General features: G+C 65.3%; 1 protein-coding gene across 5 annotated transcripts; it reads left to right on the top strand.

Moving 5' to 3' along the window:
* The first annotated feature begins 411 nt into the window (after window positions 1-411).
* LOC138822871 (oxidative stress-induced growth inhibitor 1-like) lies at window positions 412-19137 on the top strand. Of its 5 annotated transcripts, none has more exons than XM_070015837.1 (6): window positions 412-507; window positions 15342-15428; window positions 16319-16455; window positions 16960-17151; window positions 17305-17396; window positions 18062-19137. In XM_070015837.1, exons 2-6 carry the CDS (start codon window positions 15362-15364, stop codon window positions 19008-19010), a joined length of 1437 nt encoding a protein of 478 aa, XP_069871938.1. In that variant the 5' UTR covers window positions 412-507; window positions 15342-15361; the 3' UTR covers window positions 19011-19137. The 5 variants fall into 5 exon arrangements, with proteins under 5 accessions (XP_069871938.1, XP_069871939.1, XP_069871936.1 ...); XM_070015838.1 differs by lacking the exon at window positions 412-507 and adding an exon at window positions 9912-10038; XM_070015835.1 differs by lacking the exon at window positions 412-507 and adding an exon at window positions 12564-12731.
* The last annotated feature ends 31 nt before the right edge of the window (window positions 19138-19168 follow it).

Raw genomic sequence — 19168 nt, 5'->3', positions numbered from 1 at the left:
CTGCCCCTGAGCTGCGGGCCAGCGGGAAAGCCCAGGCCCGAGGCCTGTGCTGGGGGGGGCGGGGGGGGGGGGAGCGGAAAGAGCCAGCCCTGGCTCTGGGAGCTCAGCTGGTGCAGGATGCCAGGGCTGCCCATGCCCGCCGCCTCCCCTCCTCCCACAGCTCAGGCCTCTCTTCCCCCCTGCCCCCCCCCCCCCCCGCTGCGCCAGGCTGCCCACAGTGGAGTTCTCTGGTCCGTGCCGGGACCATCTCTGGGGCTGTGGATACCTAAGGCCTCAGCTGTGGGGATGGGTGGCCGTGAGGGGGCCTGCCCTCACTGACCAGGCACCCGTGCAGGACTTTGTGATGCAACAAACAGGCCGTCCTGGCCCCTTGTCTCCCGGCTCCCCTGCCATCAAATTGGGGGGGGGGGAGTGTCCCCTGGGGGACGGCCAGCTCCACTGCACCTGCTCCTCCCCCACCAGCTGGTCACCTCTGCCGCCTCGCCGCACCCGGCCGTCCATCATCAGGTGAGGCGGCCGGGGGCCGGGGAGGGGCCAGGGAGGGGGGCGGCCGGCTCCCCGGTCCTGGAAGGAGGAAGGCTGTCTGTGGTCTCCGGGGAGCCGGCGGGCCGGCTTGCTCCTCGTGGGGTCTCTGTGAGTGCTGTGGCCAGGACCAGGCTGTGAAACGGGCTCGAGTGCACGATTCATGGAGGCCCCGCACGCCTGATGGTCAGCCAGCACCCGCGCCTTGTCCGAGGGCCCTGGAGCAGGGCCCTGGCAACCCTGCTCCTCCGTGGAGGGCCGGCCCCTGAGCCCTGGCGGCCACGGCTGTTCCTCTGGCTCTCGGTGCGCGCCGGCTCCGTTGGCACGGGGGTCCGCTCAGGCATGGCCTGTGAGGCTCACCCCGGGATGACCTCCTGGCCACCCCGCTGCCTGCCACAGTGGACGCTGCGCCCGGGCCCCTCAGCTCGAGCGCCTCGCTCACGCCCGTCTCTGGGCAGCTCACTCCCACGTGGCGCGTCGCGCTGTGCGCCGTCGTCCCGCGGTGACCCCCTTGGGGCTGGCCTAGCTTCCCCACTGCCACAGGCAGGTGTGGCCATGTGGCCCCGCCAGCCGGTTTGCGCCTTCCCCATCCCTGCAAGGCCCAGGCCGAGAGCGCGGCTTTCATGGCTAAATCCACCACACACACACACACACCCCAGCTCTGGCCAGGGCCTAACAACCCCTCAGGGGACTGTGGTCTCCTTTATCAAGCCTTCCTCTGCTCAAGGTCACCTGTCTTGGTGGTGTCCGGATCTTTTCTTCAGAGAAGAAACAGACATAAAAATGTGTGGCCATGGGGGTGTGGCTCACACCTGTGATCCTAGCTACTCAGGAGGCTGAGATCTGAGGATCCCGGTTCAAAGGCAGGAAAGTCCGTGAGACTCTCATCTCCCGTAAACCACCAGAAAACCGGAAGTGGTGCTGTGGCTCAAGCAGTTGAGCACTTGCCTTGAGCTGAAGAGCACAGGGACAGCGCCCAGGCCCAGAGTTCAGGCCCCAAGACTGACAAAACAACAACAAAAAAAGTACGGCCTGCCTCCTGGACCGCCCAGGCCATGGGACAAAGGGAGAGCTGCTGGAGAGGGCCAGGACTCACCCCATCCCAGACGGGGACAGAGCCAGACGGGGCCAGTCTGGCCCGGGCTGAGCTCCAGCAGCCAGGGAGGATTGCGAAGGGTTTAGATGTGTGAGTCCGACCCAGCACTCCTGCTGTGAAGAGGTTAACAGGCCGTTAGAGCAGGACAGGCTCCTCCCCACGCTGGCTCCCCGTCTCAGGACGGTTTGTGGCATCCCCTCCGTAGGACGGAAGGGAGAGGGGGCCGGGCCCACACGGTGCCCACGCTGCCTCCCACAGCTCACTTGGAGCTGGCCCTGCTCATGTGCATCTTCAGGCTTTGCACACAGCCCCTGAGAGCTGCTGTCAGACCTGATCCCCCCCAGACCTGACCACCCTCCCCTCCCGCCTCCCCCCTCGGGCTGCTCCCCCCAGACCTGTCCACCCTCCCCTCCTGCCTCCCCCCTCGGGCTGGCTGCCCCCCAGCCCTGACCACCCTCCCCTCCTGCCTCCCCCCTCGGGCTGCCCCCCAGCCCTGACCACCCTCCCCTCCTGCCTCCCCCCTCAGGCTGACCCCCCCCCAGACCTGACCACCCTCCCCTCCTGCCTCCCCCCTCGGGCTGCCCCCCAGACCTGACCACCCTCCCCTCCTGCCTCCCCCCTCAGGCTGACCCCTCCCCAGACCTGACCACCCTCCCCTCCCGCCTCCCCCCTCGGGCTGACCCCCAGACCTGACTACCCTCCCCTCCTGCCTCCCCCCTCAGGCTGACCCCCAGACCTGACCACCCTCCCCTCCTGCCTCCCCCCTCGGGCTGACCCCCCCCAGCCCTCTCCACCCTCCCCTCCTGCCTCCCCCCTCGGGCTGCCCCCCAGCCCTCTCCACCCTCCCCTCCTGCCTCCCCCCTCGGGCTGCCCCCCAGACCTGACCACCCTCCCCTCCTGCCTCCCCCCTCGGGCTGACCCCCCCCAGACCTGACCACCCTCCCCTCCCGCCTCCCCCCTCGGGCTGCCCCCCAGCCCTCTCCACCCTCCCCTCCTGCCTCCCCCCTCGGGCTGACCCCCCCCCAGCCCTCTCCACCCTCCCCTCCTGCCTCCCCCCTCGGGCTGACCCCCCCCAGCCCTCTCCACCCTCCCCTCCTGCCTCCCCCCTCGGGCTGCTCCCCCCCAGCCCTCTCCACCCTCCCCTCCCGCCTCCCCCCTCGGGCTCCCCCCCAGCCCTCTCCACCCTCCCCTCCTGCCTCACCCCTCCGGCTGCCCCCTCCAGAGCAAACCCCTGCCAGAAGTCAGGCCGCCGGGACCTGGGAGCAGCGGCCGGCTCAGCCTCTGGGAAGGAGGGAGAGAGTGGGTAGGCGGGCTGGAGAGTCAGGGCCCCAGCCTCCGCTGTCGGCGAGCAGGGCTCTGCACGGGAGCCTGGCGCTGTGCACACCGCGACCTGCAGCCCGGAGCCAGCCCCCACACACTTCTCCAGAGTAAGGACGACGTACTGGTGCTCGAAGAGCGTCACCTTCCACTCAGGCTGCCGACCGGCCGGTAGGCCTCCCCCGGAGTGCATCCCAAGACCAGGGCCCAGCTGAGCACCTGCGGCTCGCGCCTGTCAGCTACTCGGGAGGCTGTGGTCTGAGGATCACGGTTCAAAGCCAGCCAGTACCAAAAGAACAGAAGTGATTGTGTGGCTCAAGCGGTAGAACTCCAGCCTTGAGCAACAAAGCTAAGGAACAGTGTTCAGGCTGCAGTACCCCCACACACACACACACCCAGCGGCCTTGTGAGTGGCCACACACACACACCACAGACACACACACACAGACACACACACACAGACACACACGCACACCACAGACACACACACCCAGCAGCTTTGTGAGTGGCCCAGGCCAGGGCCGGGGCTGGCGCACTTCAAGAATGTGCTGATATCCTGAACATCAAGGACACCTTGCTGAGCACAGGAAGAAATCAGGCATTTACACACACAGCTGCCCCGGGCCCGAGGAAGGAAGCAGGAAGCAAGAAAAGTTCTGGATGGTAGAGGACCAGGTACAGGCCGAGGAAAAGGCCGGATGTCAAGACATAGGGACTCGGGCCCAAGAGGCTGAACAAGGTCTGGAATGCGGCTGCGTCTCAGAGACAACACCAGGGGAAAGAATGCAGCCGGAACATTCTCCGTGATTCCATGTACGCCAGCATCAGGAACAGGCAAAAACAATGGACAGGGCCAAAAACCAGGAAAGAGAAGAAAAAACCCAGAGAGAGGCCTGAGGGAGGTCCCCAGGGGTCCGGGCAGGTCCCGTGAGGTCCCGGCAGGTCCCGTGAGGTCCCGGCAGGTCCCAGGGGTCCCGGCAGGTCCCAGGGGTCCGGGCAGGTCCCAGGGGTCTGGGCAGGTCCCCAGAGGTCCGGGCAGGCCCCGTGTCTATCCAGGTCCCATTTGTAGAGCTGTACTTGTGCACTTTGCCACATGGGACTTAGGCCTTGGCATGTGCCCACAGGGCACAGTCTCACTGCCCTGTATTTCATTCTGGGCCAGTACTAGGTCTTGATCTCAAGGACCGGGCACAGTCCCTTAGCTTTTTTACTCTGTTCTGGCTTTGGGGCAGTTAATTGTAGATCACGGGCTTTGAACTGAGTGAGCTCCTCAGCTCTCAGTCTCCTGAGTAGCTAGGATCACAGGCGTGAGCCACGGCGTCGGCCCTGGCCCGTTTCTGCTGCATGTCTCCGCGGGCCTGCGGTGGGTCCCGCTTGGCTCTGGGGACATGGCTGGCGATAACAGCTTGCCACCCCTGCCCTGACCACACAGCACCCTCCGCGGCTGCCAGCTGCAGGCCGAGGAGGCCGTGGGGCCCGGGAGGAGCCTGAGGAGGCATTGCCCTGGGCACAAGGGACAGCCTGTGCAGAACAGAGAGGAGGCAGGGCTTCCCAGAACCACTCGGTGAGGCTCAGGCCAGGGGCAAAAGCAGAGATGGAGGAGCTAGGCCGGGCTGGTGGGGCCTTGAGCCTCTGCCGTACAGTGTTTCCCCCAAGGCGGAGCAGCCACAGGGCAGATCTGGCAAGGCGCCCGGGCCAGCCTGGCATGCAGAAAGGCCGGTGGGCACGGAGCAGGCAAGGGTGCTCCTAAACGGCTGCGGAAGGCCGGAGGCAGCAGGCTCCGCGCAGACGTGTGTGACCCACCTGTGGGTCCCGTCCAGATGTCCAAATACCTAAAGCAACGCAGATGGCCTGGCTCAGGATTCTTCCAAGAGCTGGGTGTCCATCCGCGGACACAGAGGACCACACCAGCGCGTCCTCAGACGGCGGCAGGGCCCCCAGCCTGGACACGACGGAGCAGAAGAAGCCGAGAGAACATTCCATGTGAATTTCCATCCGTGTCAGCATCAAGAACAGGCCAAAGTGTCATCGGGGTGAAAGCCAAGGGTTAACGGAGAGGGTGCGGGGGCCTGCAGGGAGACCTCAAGACCGACAGCCATACACCCCAGACTCGCATGTGTCCTGAAGTTACTGACTGCATCCGAGGGGTGAGGACACCGCAGGCGATGCAAGGGTCAGGGCCGGAGCGCGGCGTCCACGGGGAGGGGCGGGTGTGGGGCCGGGGCCAAGCCCGGGAGAGGCCAGCGTTCTGGATGGGGCCCGTGCTGGAAGAGCCGACAGGCGCATTGGTTGGGCTGGCACAGCCGCGTTAGGGAAGTGTGGGCACCAGGTGCTCATGCAAGGCCAGCCCAGGGGCAGGCCCAGCCGCACCACCTCCTCGCAGGCCCCTGTAAAAGATCGCACCGCTCAGCCCCTGGTTCCAGCTTTGTGAACGAACGAATGAGTGAATGAATGAATGAGGGGAGATCAGGCCAGCTCCAGGAGAGCTTTTACCACGAGGCGTTTTGCACCATGCACCGGACAAGTTGGCAGATGCCCAAGGCCTGGCCAAGCTTCGTGGGCATGTGGCTTTTGGAGCCGCAGTGCCGGGTGGCGGGCCTGCTCTCGGGGCTGTCCTGAAATCTCTGGTCATTGTTGAGCTCCGTGTCAGGCCTGGTTGAGGTGTGGGGTGGGGGGTCCGGGCAGCCCGCCTCCCTCCCCAGCAAGCCCCCAGCAAGCCCCCTCCGGCAGACGTCGGTCATCTCTGCACCAGGCTGCCATCTCTCCCAGGGCAGGGCTCCCCACTGGAAGCCCACCGCTCAGCGCAGCGCCTTGTGCGGGACTTTTCAGGGCGGCATAAAGGAGGCAGGTTCTCAGCCTTCCCCAGAGGCCTCTGCGTCTCAAGGGGAAGCCGATGCCTCCCAGCTCTTGTCGGGTGCCCCTGGGGGGGGCACTTTCCTGCTGGACGCCGGCGTGTCTGCCTAGGAGGTGAGGTGTCACTGGGAGGAGGTGCCCAGGACGTGTGCGCTGCTGCAGAGAAGGAAAGCCACGGTCAGCCCGGGACGGGGAGGGCAGGCCCCCACCAGCAGACAGGGCTGCCCAGCTGATCAGGGAGGATGGAGGGCAGCATTAGGAGGAGGAAGAGGCTGTGGCGACCTGGAGTTGGGTCAGATAAAGCCATCCTTGCGCAGACACACGTGGGAGCAGCGTGGGCGGAGCGAGGGCCTCGCCGGCCCCTTGAGCACTCGGCCTCCATGCCCCGTGCGTGGCCCACACGCTGGAGTCACCCACAGGTGAGGATGGTCTGAGCCACTGCCGTCTGCGCCTCTCCATCCAGCCGGCACGCCTCCGGGCCTGCCTGGGCCTGCCTGGGCCTGAGGCTGGCACCAAGGCCCACATGGCAGGCTCCCAGACACGGGAGAATGAGGCCCAGGCTGCTGGGCCTGTCAGGTCCTGCCGACAAGGCGCCTTGTCCTGGCCTTGCTCACCGTGGGTCTCCTGGGCCACCTAGGGTCACACACTGTGCACGGTTCCTGCAGAGCACGTGCAGATCAGCTCCATATGCAGCCAGCCAAGGCTGCTCCAGAGCGTGAGGGACACAGAGGATGGCCGGGACGGTGGGGACAGCACCGGTTGCCATGGCGACTCACCGGAAGCAGCCCAGGCCGCACGGCCTCAGCCTGGGGTGACGTCAGTGGAGAGCAAGCACATCTCAGCCCCTCCAAGAGCAAAGCACCCACAAAGAAGCTGTGTCCCCCTGGGCACCGGTGGCTCCCACCTGTCAAATTAACTACTCAAGAGGCTGAGATCTGAGGATCATAGTTCAAAGCAGCCCGGGCAGGAAAGTCCATGAGACTTCAAAAAGTAGAGCTGTGGCTCAAGTAGTAGAGCACCAGCTTTGAGTACAAAAGCTAAGGAACAGCACCTGAGTTCAAACCCAAGAACCAGCACCAAAAACAACAAAGAAGATGAAGAGGAGGAGAAGATAGAGGAGGAGGGACGGAAGGAAGGAAGGAAGGAAGGAAGGAAGGAAGGAAGGAAGGAAGGAAAGAGAGAGAAGAGAAAGTATGTCTTCAGCTTGGAGAGGAGCTGGGAAGCTGGGCAGGGGCCGTGCTCCAGGGTGGCTGGCGGCCAGACGCTTGGCTCAGTCCCCTGGTGGCTGTCCATTGAGGTGCTGCTAACAAGCACAGAACCTGCTCTGAGCCCCAGGGGTGAGGGAGGAGGGGAAGGAGCGGCAGGACTTGGTACCAGAATCGGGGCTGTTTGGGAGGAGCCGGCTGTCCAGGGCTTAGCAGGAGGTGTTGTTCCGCAGCTGCAGCCCATCACCAAGTCCCAGCTAGACCGGGAGCCTGCAGGCAGGCCAGGGCGCGGCCAGCTCTCCCTGAGCCTCCGCGGCCGCCGGCAGCACCCCTGCCTGCGCCCAGGACTCTCCAGGGCAGCCAAGACGCGTGCAGGTTTTCCAGGCTCCGGGCACTCCTGGCCCTCTCCTCCCGAGGAGCCAAGAGCTGGGGTGTCACTCTGCCACTTCTGCTCCTGCAAACAGTGCCAGGCTAGAGAGGGACCTGGAGACCTTTGTCCAGGGCAAGGTGTGTGTGTGGGGGGCGCCTGGGGCGCGGCGGGGAAGTGGGGATGGCCGGTGGGAAGGGCAGGCCCTGTGGGAAAGACGGGGTGATCGGGGCTGTTCTGCCTCCTTCCAGAAGCCCAGAGCTGCTTCCTGGGATGTCCAGCTGCTCGGGAAGAGGGGAACAGCTCTGGGAGCGGCTGCCCTTCCCCCCACCCCATGAAAGCCATAGAGAGCAGCAAACAGGGACACTTTGGTTTTTTTTTTTAAGCAGCACGGAGGCTAGAGCAAAAAGGTGAGCAATGAGCAACAGGCCCGGGTCCCAGAGAGCACAGCCCCGCTGGGGCTTCTCCGCAAGGCAGTGGCCTTGGGTCAGAGCAGGTCACAGCCTGTGAACGGGCCCGGAAGCCTGGGTGTGGAGCCGTCGGACTGGACAGGCGAGGCCGCCTGGCGTCCGGGTCATCCAGCGTGGGAGGGGCGCTGGCCCTGCCCTGCTGACCCTCGCGGTGGCCAGCAGGACCCTTGGTGCCGCGAGCCAAGGGAAGCCCGTGCTCCGGCCAGCTCCGGGGTCGGTCCTAGCACAGGCCCCGGAAGAGGCCCCTGGGTGGAGAGGTGCGCGGGGGGGCACGGCTGGGCCCCCGGGGCCTCGGCCCGTGCTGGACACTCCTCTGGGGCTTGCTGGGGCCCTAGACAGGATGGAGCTCGGTTCTGGTGAGGCCTTGGAGGGCTTCCAGTCCTACGCTGCTGTCGGGCTCTGGCGCACCGAGCGGTCACCCCGGAGACTCAGGGCAGCGTGGAGGGCAGGCCTGGGAACCTGCCTTTCCCACGCTGTCCACTGCCGCTGCCACCACGCCACGGGCCTGCGGGAACCTGACAGGCAGGTCAGCGGATCCCAAGTGCCCAGAGGCAGTGGGTGGTGAGCAGTCCCCACCAGCCAGCAACGGCTACTTCCCCCATATTATACACGAGGAGAAGGAGGCTCAGAGATGCATGATAGCTTGTCCAAGGACACACAGCGAACGCTTTGCAGGGCCCTGACTCCACACGCACGCAGACACGCACACACGCCACCACCAAGAATGGGCGGGGGCTTTCATGATGTGCCACGGTCTGTATTCAGAAAGGCCTGGGGAGCCCACCAGGAAAGTCCACACGCAGATGACAAAGCCGTCCATGCAGCTCACCGGGCTGGGATGGCTCTGTCTTGGCCTGTGCTGGGCATGTGTGCTGAACACAGACAGCACAGCACAGAACATCGTCTTCTCTCAGAACTACTATTAATTATACCAAAGTCATGGAAATCAGATTTTAAAAAAATCTACTCTTCCTGGTCCCCAGCAACCCATCCAGCGTCCTCCCTGCCCAGATTCCCTTCCAGCTCCCGTCCACAGCCCGCACAGGGCAGTTTCATAATCTGCTTGTCTTCCGGGAAGACTCTGGAAGAAAAGGGGGCCAGAGAGGTGGGAAGGGGGTTAGACTCGGCAGTAAGAGGAGGGTGAAGGCTGGGGGAGTTCATTACAGGCGCAGGTGAAAATACCGTAATGGAACCTTTGTTTTCCACTATTGCTATCTGCTGATATTTTTTCGAGAGGGAGAAAGAGGACCAGGCATGTGGCTCATGCTTGCAATCCCAGCCACCTGGGAGTAGATGGTAGGATCACAGTCTAAGGTCGACCCGGGCAAGAGCAGGGAAGCCTGTGGGGAAGGTCTGAGGCGCCGCCCAGGTGGAGGTCGCTCCTGCTGAGGTCAAGGTCCTGAGCTCAAACTCCACGCTCGCCCGCCGGCCCTGTGGCTCCCCACTGCCGTTCCCTTCACATCTCCCTTTGGGCGTGGCCCGCGCAGGCCACCTGTGCCGAGAGGCTCCCGGAAGTCACCTGATCCCAAGGGTCTTGATTATTGTGGCATTTCCAGCTTGGGCTGCGGGAGGAGCAGGCTGAGATGCCCATGATGGGAGGGGCCGGGCCTTCCGTCGACCCCCGCCCCCACGTCTGTGTCCAGGGGTTCCAGTGGCTCTCGGGGCTGCCTGCTCCCCTGCCGGCCTGGCCCCTGAGGACCCAGGGTCCCCCTGAAGCCACCAGAAGGCAGGCTGTGGGACCCCCCTGCTCTCTCTGTTCCCCCTCCCCTCCCCCTTTTCCTCTTTCCCCAGTGCTGTCATGGCCTTGGTTGGCCCTGTGGGTATTTCTTCATCAGTAAAGTCATTACTAAAAACATCAGTGGGGTGTATGGGCCGAGGCTCTGTACACAGCATGGCCCTGGACAAATATTAGTTGTGTGTCAGGTGCCGGAAGGGCTGGTCCCTGCATGCCAGACCCGGGGCCGGTGGGGTCAGGATCCTGGCTGCGCCCAACCGGCCCCAACCGCACCCCGCGGCTCCGGCCTGGTCTGGCTGGGGAGCAGGCGATCACGGACGCCACACGAGGTGGGTGCGTGGACTAAACGTGCCGCCGAGCTCACCAGGCGGCGTGCCCCAGTGAGGCTCCCAGGGCGGGCAGCCACGGCAGGTTATGCAGACTGCAGGATGGCGTTGCCTGCGTAGGAAACCGCGAAGAGAAGATGTTGTAAGGTAACTCTCAGCTGAGAATCCAGTCGTGAGAAAGCAGAGAAGCCACACTCTGAGAGGTGGAACTGAGAGTACCGGAGCGCCGGCTCTGCGGTGACTCCTGCTCAAAGGCCTGCAGCCCAGAACCAAGCTTTTAAAGTAAAAATCCACGTGCTTGGCGTGGAGCTCCAGATCCAAGAGCAGCAGACCCTGTGAGGCAGTAGCTCAGGGGCCGGCGGAGACCTTCCATATAGGGGACACGCCCCAGCTTTCCACACACGGGATGACCGAGGCAAGAGAATCAGACCACGTAGGAGAAACCAAAGGCCAGGCTCCCAGCAAAGCCTCCTTCCTTTCTTTTTCTTTTTTCTTTTTTTTTTTTTTTTTTTGGTCGGCCGTGAGGCTTGAACTCTGGGCCTGGGCGCTGTCCCTCAGCTCTTCAGCTCAAGGCGAGTGCTCTACCACTTGAGCTACAGCGCCACTTCCGGTTTTCTGGTGGTTTATTGGAGATAGGAGTCTCATGGTCTCTCCTGCCCGGGCTGGCTTTGAACCATGATCCTCAGATCTCAGCCTCCTGAGTAGCTAGGATTACAGGCGTGAGCCACCAGCGCCCGGCTCTTCCTTTCTTTTTCTTGTTTTCTTTTCACGGTCAGCCTGCGGAGGCCCTTCTGCGGCTGCCCCTTCGGCGCCCCCGGGCCACCATCCTTTTACCTACTTTTGTATGTTTTCATCTCAGCTGTGTACTGTGCAAACAATGTGATATTTCAGTGTGCAATAATGTCCCTGTAAACAAGGCCACCAGAAGAGAGTCCACACTTGTCCCACACCGTTTGCACCGTCCTGATCTTGCTGAGGGGACACAGTAGCAGCAGCAGGCTGGGGGACTCAGGCCAGCCCCGGGGCGAGGCCTCCCTCCCGCTCTCCCTGGGGGCCCCTCCCCCCACCATCCTCCCCTCAGCAGCCAAGGTGCTCCAGGGTTAGAGTCCGAGAGTCTCTGCCTCAGTTTACACTTGCAAACCCACAGGCAGGTTGCTGCCAGGAGCTGTGGGTGGCGTGGCGCCGAGAGCTCCCAGCTCCGTTACCACTGCACGCCCATCCCGCCCACCTCCCCTGGGGGGGGGCCTGGTGTGTGTGAGGCACCTGCAGTGTCTGGGAGGTTGGGCAGAAGTCACAGCTGGAATACAGGCTTGGGGGGGGGGGCTCACAGCACGCCTGCCCTGGGCTAGAAGCCAGCCAGAGAGCTGCAGCCCCGAGCAGGCTGTGAGCCGTGCCGCTCTGCACACCAACAGCCAAGGGTAAACCGAGGCTCTGTGGAGCCCACAGAGCCAAGCCCACGTTACAGCTCGGATTCACGGCTGCATGCTTTGTGCCATGACACAGCCAGAGCCGTGGTTCCTCATTCTCAATTGATGGAGAATTTTGAGGCCTTTACAAGAAATCCAACCAAGCTTGGAGGCAAAACAAACCGAAGCCAGCACGGTGCCCTTGTGACCTGAGGCCTGCAGGGGTGGGGGTGGCAGGAGTGGGGGGGGGAGGCGGGGCGGGGGCAGGCAGATCTGGTCCATGAACTCGAGGCCCCTGACCTCTTTGCTGAAGCCAGGAGGCCAGGGCCGCGTGTCCTGACCTCTCCTCCTAGGACTGGCTCAGAGATGGCCTGGCCCGGCCTGGCATGTCAGGGGCGCGGGGGGCGGGGGGCGAAACCCATGTTAATATTTTCTTTAGCTTGGGGTTTGGTTTTATTGGTATTTATTTTGGTTTTTAGGAAATTGCGTCACAGTGTTATTTCCTTGATTATTGGGTGTCTGGATTCCTCCTAAAGCTTGTTCTCAGAGTGAAGATCTGGCCTTCCCAGCCAGCCCTGGCTCCGGGGGCCACCCCCAGGCCCCTGGGCACAGGTGACAGCGTAACCATGGCCACCACAGAGAATGGTACAAAGGACTGGAGGCCCCTTCCCGTGTCCAGCAAACATGGAGCACCTACTATGTGCTGAGTGTGGTTCTGGTCCCAGAATTCAGCAGACACCCCCACATCTCCCCATGCAGACCATGCCCGTGAGGGCAGGGATGAGGACATGATCCAGCATGCCCGAGGAGGAGGAACAGGCGTCTGTGCCCCCCTCCACCCTCACCCCCCTCCAGCCCCGTTGTCTGGATGGGGAGACGCAGGTCCTGAGCTTCCAGCCAGGAAGCAGTGGAGCTGGGATCTCCCGCCATGGGTTGGTGCCTGTTGGTGTTCTCTCCGGAGGCTGGAAGTGGGTGGTGGGAGGAGGCAGCTGAGGACCCCCCCAACTTCCGGCTCTTGACTCCTAAGGGACTCTCATGTCCCTTAGGGCCTGAGCCAGACTGGCTCTTTTGGGGTCACTGGTTCCTCCTTCAGGGTCCCAGCTCCAGGGTAGGGGCTGACTGGCGGGGAGATGGGCTGGAAGGAGGGCCAGTGCCCCCTGGCGGTAGTCCAGCAGGGGCCCTTTAAGAGGACCCAGGGGCAAGTTCACTCACCCAGGGGCCCCTGCTGACTCACGCTTATGAAAGTTCCCTGGCCCCGCCCACCGCCGCGCCTCCTTCCCTGAAATACCCCAGCTTCCTGGCCTCTCCCGGCCTCTGGGATCCCACGCCGCCGAGGGGCATCCTGCGCCTCCTCCCGCAGCAGGTACCCCGACCCTGGCTCTGCAAGTGCCCGTCCAGCCCGGGGCCCGTCCCTCTCCACCCACTGCCCGACAGGTGAGTGTCTGGGCCGGGCTGTGGGCGCGGGGACCGTGGCCCGGCCAGCAGGACTGGCGTGGCGTCCAAGGCGGTCAGCAGCAGTCCCCTCCCCCGTCCCGCAGAGGCCCGAGCAGGCCCACCCGGGACATCTGGGTCCCCGGCCGGCACCGGCCAGCCCCCAGCTGCTGCAGGCAGGAAAGAGGAGGCGGGGTCAGGTGCTTCCCCCGGCGCCACCTCCCTACTCACCAGGAGGGTCCCTCATTCAGCTCCTCCCCAGAGGGATGCTGGGAAGAGGGGTGGGGCCTCCGCCGGGGCAGCTGCCCGAGCCCTGGGCTCCAGGGCAGGCAGCTGGGTAAGAGTTCACCCAGGTGAGTAATGGCAGGTGGCACTTCCTCATGCCCCAGGCCCTCGGGTGCTTGGTCAGGGCTGGTGACCTGCGCCTTGACCCGGGGCTGGACCGGAAGGTGCGTGTGGATGGGGTTTTGTCCCACGGAGACAAGAAAACCCAACGTTCTGGGGGTCTTAGGTCAAAGGGGCAAAAGGCCACGAGAAGAGCCCAATAAACAGCCACATGGTGTGTGCGTGGTGGCCAGCGAGCCCGCAGCGTGTAAGGTTAGCATTTCCCTCAAGGCCTGCCAACCAGAGGGGCGTTCAAGCCAGCGCCACAAGTGGATGGCCCCAGCTTCCCCACGCGGAGCAGCCGAGGAGGGGCGGGGGGAGCGGCGCGCGGGCTTTCAGGGTGGCGGGTTCATCCAAGGCCAAGGAGGGGGGCTCACAAGGAACCTCTGGGGTCCGGCCTGGCTGGTGACCTCATGTGTGTGGCATCCAGAAGCTTCTGTCCAGGCATCTGGGGGTTCCCTCGGGGGTCAGGAGGAACCGGACTTGGCGCCCAGCCCCGGCAGGAAGCGGCATGTCCCCTGCCCTGCCCAGGGACGAGCCACCAGCCCCGACCCGCCTCTGCGGCCAGGGCGGCACACTCATTTGATGGGGGATTGAGCATGAAGGCTCAGACCATGGAGGTATCACGGGTCCCCACTGGAGTGCAGTCTTCCCGCCCCCCAGCCTCAGTTTCCTCATCTGAGACATGGGGGTTAAATAGAAATGACACAGGACAAAGGCCAAAGCCAAGCCCTCAGGCAAGGGCATGCTGACAGCTCAGCCCTGGCCACCCAGCCTTGGGGACATCGGCATCTGGAGCTGGTGATAAACCCTCCCTCCGGCTAGCACCTCATGGCTACCACATGCTTGCGGTCTTCCTCCCTCCGGCCAGCCCTGGACTGGGCAGTAAAGTGTGTGTGTACATGCACATACATGTACATGTCCGTGCATACACACACACACACACACACACACACACACTGTGCTGAACGTTCAGCCCGGCTGCGGCATCCCTGACAGGACCTGTTTTACTTTGGGGAGAGGAGCATAGAAGGCTCTGGAACAAGGCAGCCTGACTCAGATCCAGCTGGCTCAGGAGACTGCTAAGGCAAAGCCCTTGCAAGCTGTGAAGAGCTGTTCAAAGCCCTCTGGACCGCGGGCACTGGGGAGGGGGTAGGGTGGGGGGGCTGGGGGGAGGGGTGGGGGAGGGGTGGGGTGGGCTGGACTCCTGTCTGCAGCCCCTGCTCCTCGGGACTACTGCCCGCGGTCATCGTGCTGGCCACCAGGGGGCAACACCCAGGCTCTCTTGCCTGTCCCGACAGCCAGACCTGCCGGCTGGTGGACACCGAGTCCCCTGCATACGTCAGAGGCCACAACTGGCTCCAGCTGGTTCTGTGGACTTGGGAAGGGTTTGCAGGAAGGCCCACTTCTAGAGGCTTCTGGAAAGTTCTGGAGACTGTGGCCCCGCATCCACCCCTCCCCCCTCACGTGTGTGTGGGGGGTGAGCCCTGGAGGGCCTGGAGGGGACAGCCCAGTGGCGTGGTGACTGAAGCAGAGCTACCCTCCACGTGGCCAGGATCAGGTTGTCTGTGTCTGCACCGGTTCACGGGCACAGCGCCCGGCTCATGGCACGCGCTAGTGCTGTGGCCCTCCCCGCGCGTGCGGTGCTCTCCTGGGGCTGTGTCCGTGGCTGGTGGGTGAGGCAGCAGCCGGGCTTGGCGTCTGGAGATGGGGGACAGTGGCCTGAAGCCGCTGGGCACAGGCCACTCACTCTGCCTGTTTGGGTCACTTTGAGTGATTTGTCCCTGTGGCCAGCAGGGGTCGCGCATGCTCCGGCGACCACAGGTTTCCTGGCCATCTCCCCAAGCAGCCCCAGGCTGCTCCAGCCCCAGCCTGTGCAGGGGATGAGCGCCCTCAAATGCCACACACACCCCGTGCCCCTCAACAGCCTCCCAGCTGGAACTCTCATTTCTGCGGCTCTGACTGGAGCCTGTCAGCTGACCCCGCCGGAGGCCTGGCTCCTGGCTGGGCCGAGCAGGCATCCTGGGGGAGACACGATCGGTGTGGGTGGTTGTCCCCCACAGAGGTGGAGGTGTGAAGATGGAGCTGCAGGTGGAGGGAAGGGAGGCCGCCTGCCTGTGGGGCGTGGGGGACAGGGACGGGAGAGGGGGACATGGGAGGGGGCACATGGTGGTGGGCTACAGGTCTCACCCAGGGGCCATTCTCCCCTCTTCCCGCCCCCCACCCCAGGCCAGCTTCCAGGCCCAACCATGAGCGCTCAGAGGAAGGGTCACCTGGGCACCAGCAGCTCAGCGCCTCTCCCTGTCATCATCATCGGTGAGTGCCATGTCGGGCGGGGGAGAGGGGAGTGCCCTCTGGCATCTGAGGTCAGCGCTGGGCAAAGCCAGGCCTGGCCCCTTGGCACGCGTGTGGCACTGACCGCGTGGCTGGCATCATGCTTAGCCGTTCCATTCTGTCCCCCCAAGGAGGGAGGCTGACACAGGACCTAGGGATCCCCAGGAGCAGGCCCGGCTCCCACCCGCTCCGGGCCCCACCATCACCCAGGACTTGGCCGCGCTACCCACGCGGGGTCCTCGGGTCCTGGGGGGCTCAGCCACTGGCAGAATGCAAGCATCGGCACTTCCCACCGGGAGCCAAAGGGTGCTGGGGATTTTCCTTACCCCAGTCTGCAAGTGGCTGAGGTCCTGGGTGTGACGAGAAGGGAGCGATTAGAAAAAGGCTGCGGGGCCCATTCATGGCCCGGATGAGGGTGCCACCGAGGCAGCTCAGAAACCCCAGCCTCGCCCCCCCACACCCCTCGCTGCAGCCCCGAAGCAGCCCGTGCTGGCGCCTACCCACCCACGTGACCGGGCAGGCCTCAGGACGCCAGGCCCGGCGTGCCGGGTGCCTGCTGAGTGACCGCAGGCCCATCACTGCCTGCTCTGTGCCCCTACGCTTCAGTCGGAGAAAAAGAATGGTGTGTCTCTTTCCTATGGGGAGAAAGAACAGCACTTCCCCTCCCCTCCCCCGCACCGTGCTGTTAGGGGGTCTCACGCAGCCCCTGCACTCGGCACTTCTACTCTGCTCATTATTTCACACGCTGCTGGGCACAGAAAAGGCTTCAAGGTTTTATTTTCCTGTATGAAGCGTGAAGATGAACGCCCGGCCCACCTCCGGCCCAGGCGCCTCCCCTACTCGGCTCCCCCTGACCCTGCCTGTCCCCTCAGGCAATGGCCCCTCAGGCATCTGTCTGTCCTACCTGCTCTCGGGACACACGCCCTACGCCAGGCCCGACGCCGTCCACCCGCACCCCCTGCTGCAGAGGAAGCTCGCCGAGGCTCCGGGGGTCTCCATCCTGGACCAGGTAACCAGTCCCGTGTGGCTGGAGGTGGGGCAGAAGGGAGCAGGCACCCCACCCTCAAAAAGCCCCCGAGGGCTTTCGTTCCCAGGGGCCCCCAAAGGCCGCGTACAGAGTGGGAGAGAAGTGAAGTCAGGGTTGTTTTCCAACACCCACAAGGACCAGGGAGGCGGGGCCCCGCTGCCCGCAGGGATGGACGGTCCAGGACTCGGCCTCTTGGGCAGCATCCCTCCCTGCCCCCTTCCACCCCCCAGCTGGGGACAAGGACAAAGTAGGCCCGGGAGTGCCCAAGTCCCTTTGAAGCCGTCTGCTGGGCCTGTGCTCTGGGGCCCTGGGGGCTCCTGGAGGGCCTCCACCAGGGATGGCCCCCAGGCCCCGCCCCCAGACCCCCAGGGATGACCCCAGGCCCCGCCCCCAGACCCCAGGGATGACCCCCAGGCCCCGCCCCCAGGCCCTTGGTTGAGGACTCTGCCCCCTGTGGTGACCCCACTGACCCTCCCACCTCCCCAGGACCTGGAGTACCTGTCTGAAGGCCTTGAGGGCCGCAGCCAGAGCCCCGTGGCCCTGCTTTTTGATGCCCTCCTGCGACCAGACACGGACTTCGGGGGCAACGCGGACTCCGTCCTCACCTGGAGACTGCAGAAGGAGCGGGCGGTCCCCCACCTGGTCCTGGGCCGTAACCCGCCCGGGGGGGCCTGGCATGTGAGTGGGGCAGGGAGGGGCCAGCCTGCTCCCTACCTTCCGCCCTCCTCTCCTCCCTCCCCGACCCCCCTCCCCCCCTCCCTGCTCCCTGGGCTCGGGAGGGGGTGCGGGAGGCGCGGCCTGGCCTGGCCCTCACAGCGCCTCTCCACGCAGTCCATCGAGGGCTCCATGGTGACCCTGAGCCAGGGCCAGTGGATGGGGCTGCCGGACCTGGACGTCAAGGACTGGATCCTGAAGAAACGCAGGTGAGGCCGCCTTGCAGACCCATCTGCCCACTCCTCCCCGCTGCAGAAGGGGAAACTGAGGCTTGAGGAGGGACAGGACTGGCCCAGGCCCGAAGGAGGGGGGGTGGGCAGCGGCGTTTGCAGCCCTCCTCTTACTGGGCCTCATGCTGGTCCCTGGGGAGCGCGGGAATGGAACACGGAACGCTCCGGCTGGCAGGGACCCTGCCCCGAGTCACGGCCCAGTCACGGCCCGTCACCCGCAAACAACCCGCGGGCCAGGGGACATCCTGCCACTGTCTCTTGCCCCGAGGGGGACAGCAGACCCCGGGCCGTGCCCGGCCCGCCGAAGCTCTCCAGTGGGAGATCTCAGCTCACTGCGTGGAAATACAGTGACGTAGCAGAGCTGGTGGCTGAGGACACGTGTCATGGACACCTGGGGCCTCCCCAGACTCCTTTGACCCCTGAGGTCATGGCGTGGTGGTCGGTGGTGAGGTGCGGGCCGGGCCACTCACGAGTGGGGATACTGAGGCACGGGCGTTGGGGGCTCCCGGCGGAGGAGCCGGCCCAGCCGTCCTGTGGAGGTGTCTGTCGGGCCCCACGTTACAGGTGGGGTGGGGGGGACGGAGGCTCTGTGGGGCTGGCCCGCAGGTCCCCGGGGTCCTGCTGACCCCCCCGCCCTCCCCCAGGGGCTTTCGCAACAGCCGGGCCACGGCGGGGGACATGGCGCACTACTACCAGGACTACGTGACCAGGAAGGGCCTGGGCCCCCGCTTCGTGTCCGGCGCGGAGGTCACAGCGGTGGAGTGGGAGGGGCCCGAGCCCGGCAGCCCGGCCGCCCCAGCGCCCCGGCCCCTCTTCCGGGTGAGCGGCTTCCTGGCGGCCGAGGACCGGCCCCGGCGGCCCTTCGCGCTGTGGGCCCACAACGTGGTGCTGGCCACGGGCACCTTCGACAGCCCGGCCCGGCTGGCCATCCCCGGGGAGGCCCTGCCCTTCGTCCACCACGAGCTGTCGGCCCTGGAGGCGGCCGTGCGGGCGGGCGCCGTGACCCCCGCCTCGGACCCCATCCTCATCGTGGGCGCGGGGCTGTCGGCGGCCGACGCGGTGCTCTACGCGCGCCACTACAACATCCCGGTGATCCACGCCTTCCGCCGGCCCGTGGAGGACCCGGGCCTGGTGTTCAACCAGCTGCCCAAGATGCTGTACCCCGAGTACCACAAGGTGCACCAGATGATGCGCGAGCAGTCCATCCTGTCCCCCAGCCCCTACCAGGGCTACCGCAGCCTCCCCGAGCACCGGCCGCTGCTCTTCAAGGAGGGCGGCCAGGCCGTGTTCCGGGACCCGCGGGGCGGCCAGCAGGTGTTCAGCACCTCCCTGGTGCTGGTGCTCATCGGCTCGCACCCCGACCTGTCCTTCCTCCCCGGGGCGGGCGCCGACCTCACCGTGGACCCCGCGCAGCCCCCGAGCGCCAAGAGGAACCCCATCGACGTGGACCCCTACACCTACCAGAGCGCCCAGCAGGAGGGCCTGTACGCGCTCGGGCCCCTGGCCGGGGACAACTTCGTGCGGTTCGTGCAGGGCGGGGCCCTGGCGGCGGCCAGCTCCCTGCTGAGGAAGGCGCCCCGCAAGCCGCCCTAGCGCCCCGCGCCGCCCGCCGCATGTCCTGACGCCCGGGCTCTGACGGGGGAGGAGCGCCGGCCTGCGCGAGCGGGCGCCGGCGGGGCGCCTGCGGGGAGGCCGCTCCTGGCGGGAGAAGCGCGCCGCCCGCCCCGCGCCGCGCCCGGCCGATCGAGACC

The sequence above is a fragment of the Dipodomys merriami genome, unplaced genomic scaffold, assembly GCF_024711535.1.
Source record: "Dipodomys merriami isolate MVZ:Mamm:240054 unplaced genomic scaffold, mDipMer1.0.p SCAF_116, whole genome shotgun sequence".
Lineage (NCBI taxonomy): Eukaryota > Metazoa > Chordata > Mammalia > Rodentia > Heteromyidae > Dipodomys > Dipodomys merriami.
The sequence above is the reverse complement of the archived record's forward strand: the minus strand, read 5'-3'. Positions and strand labels throughout refer to the sequence as shown.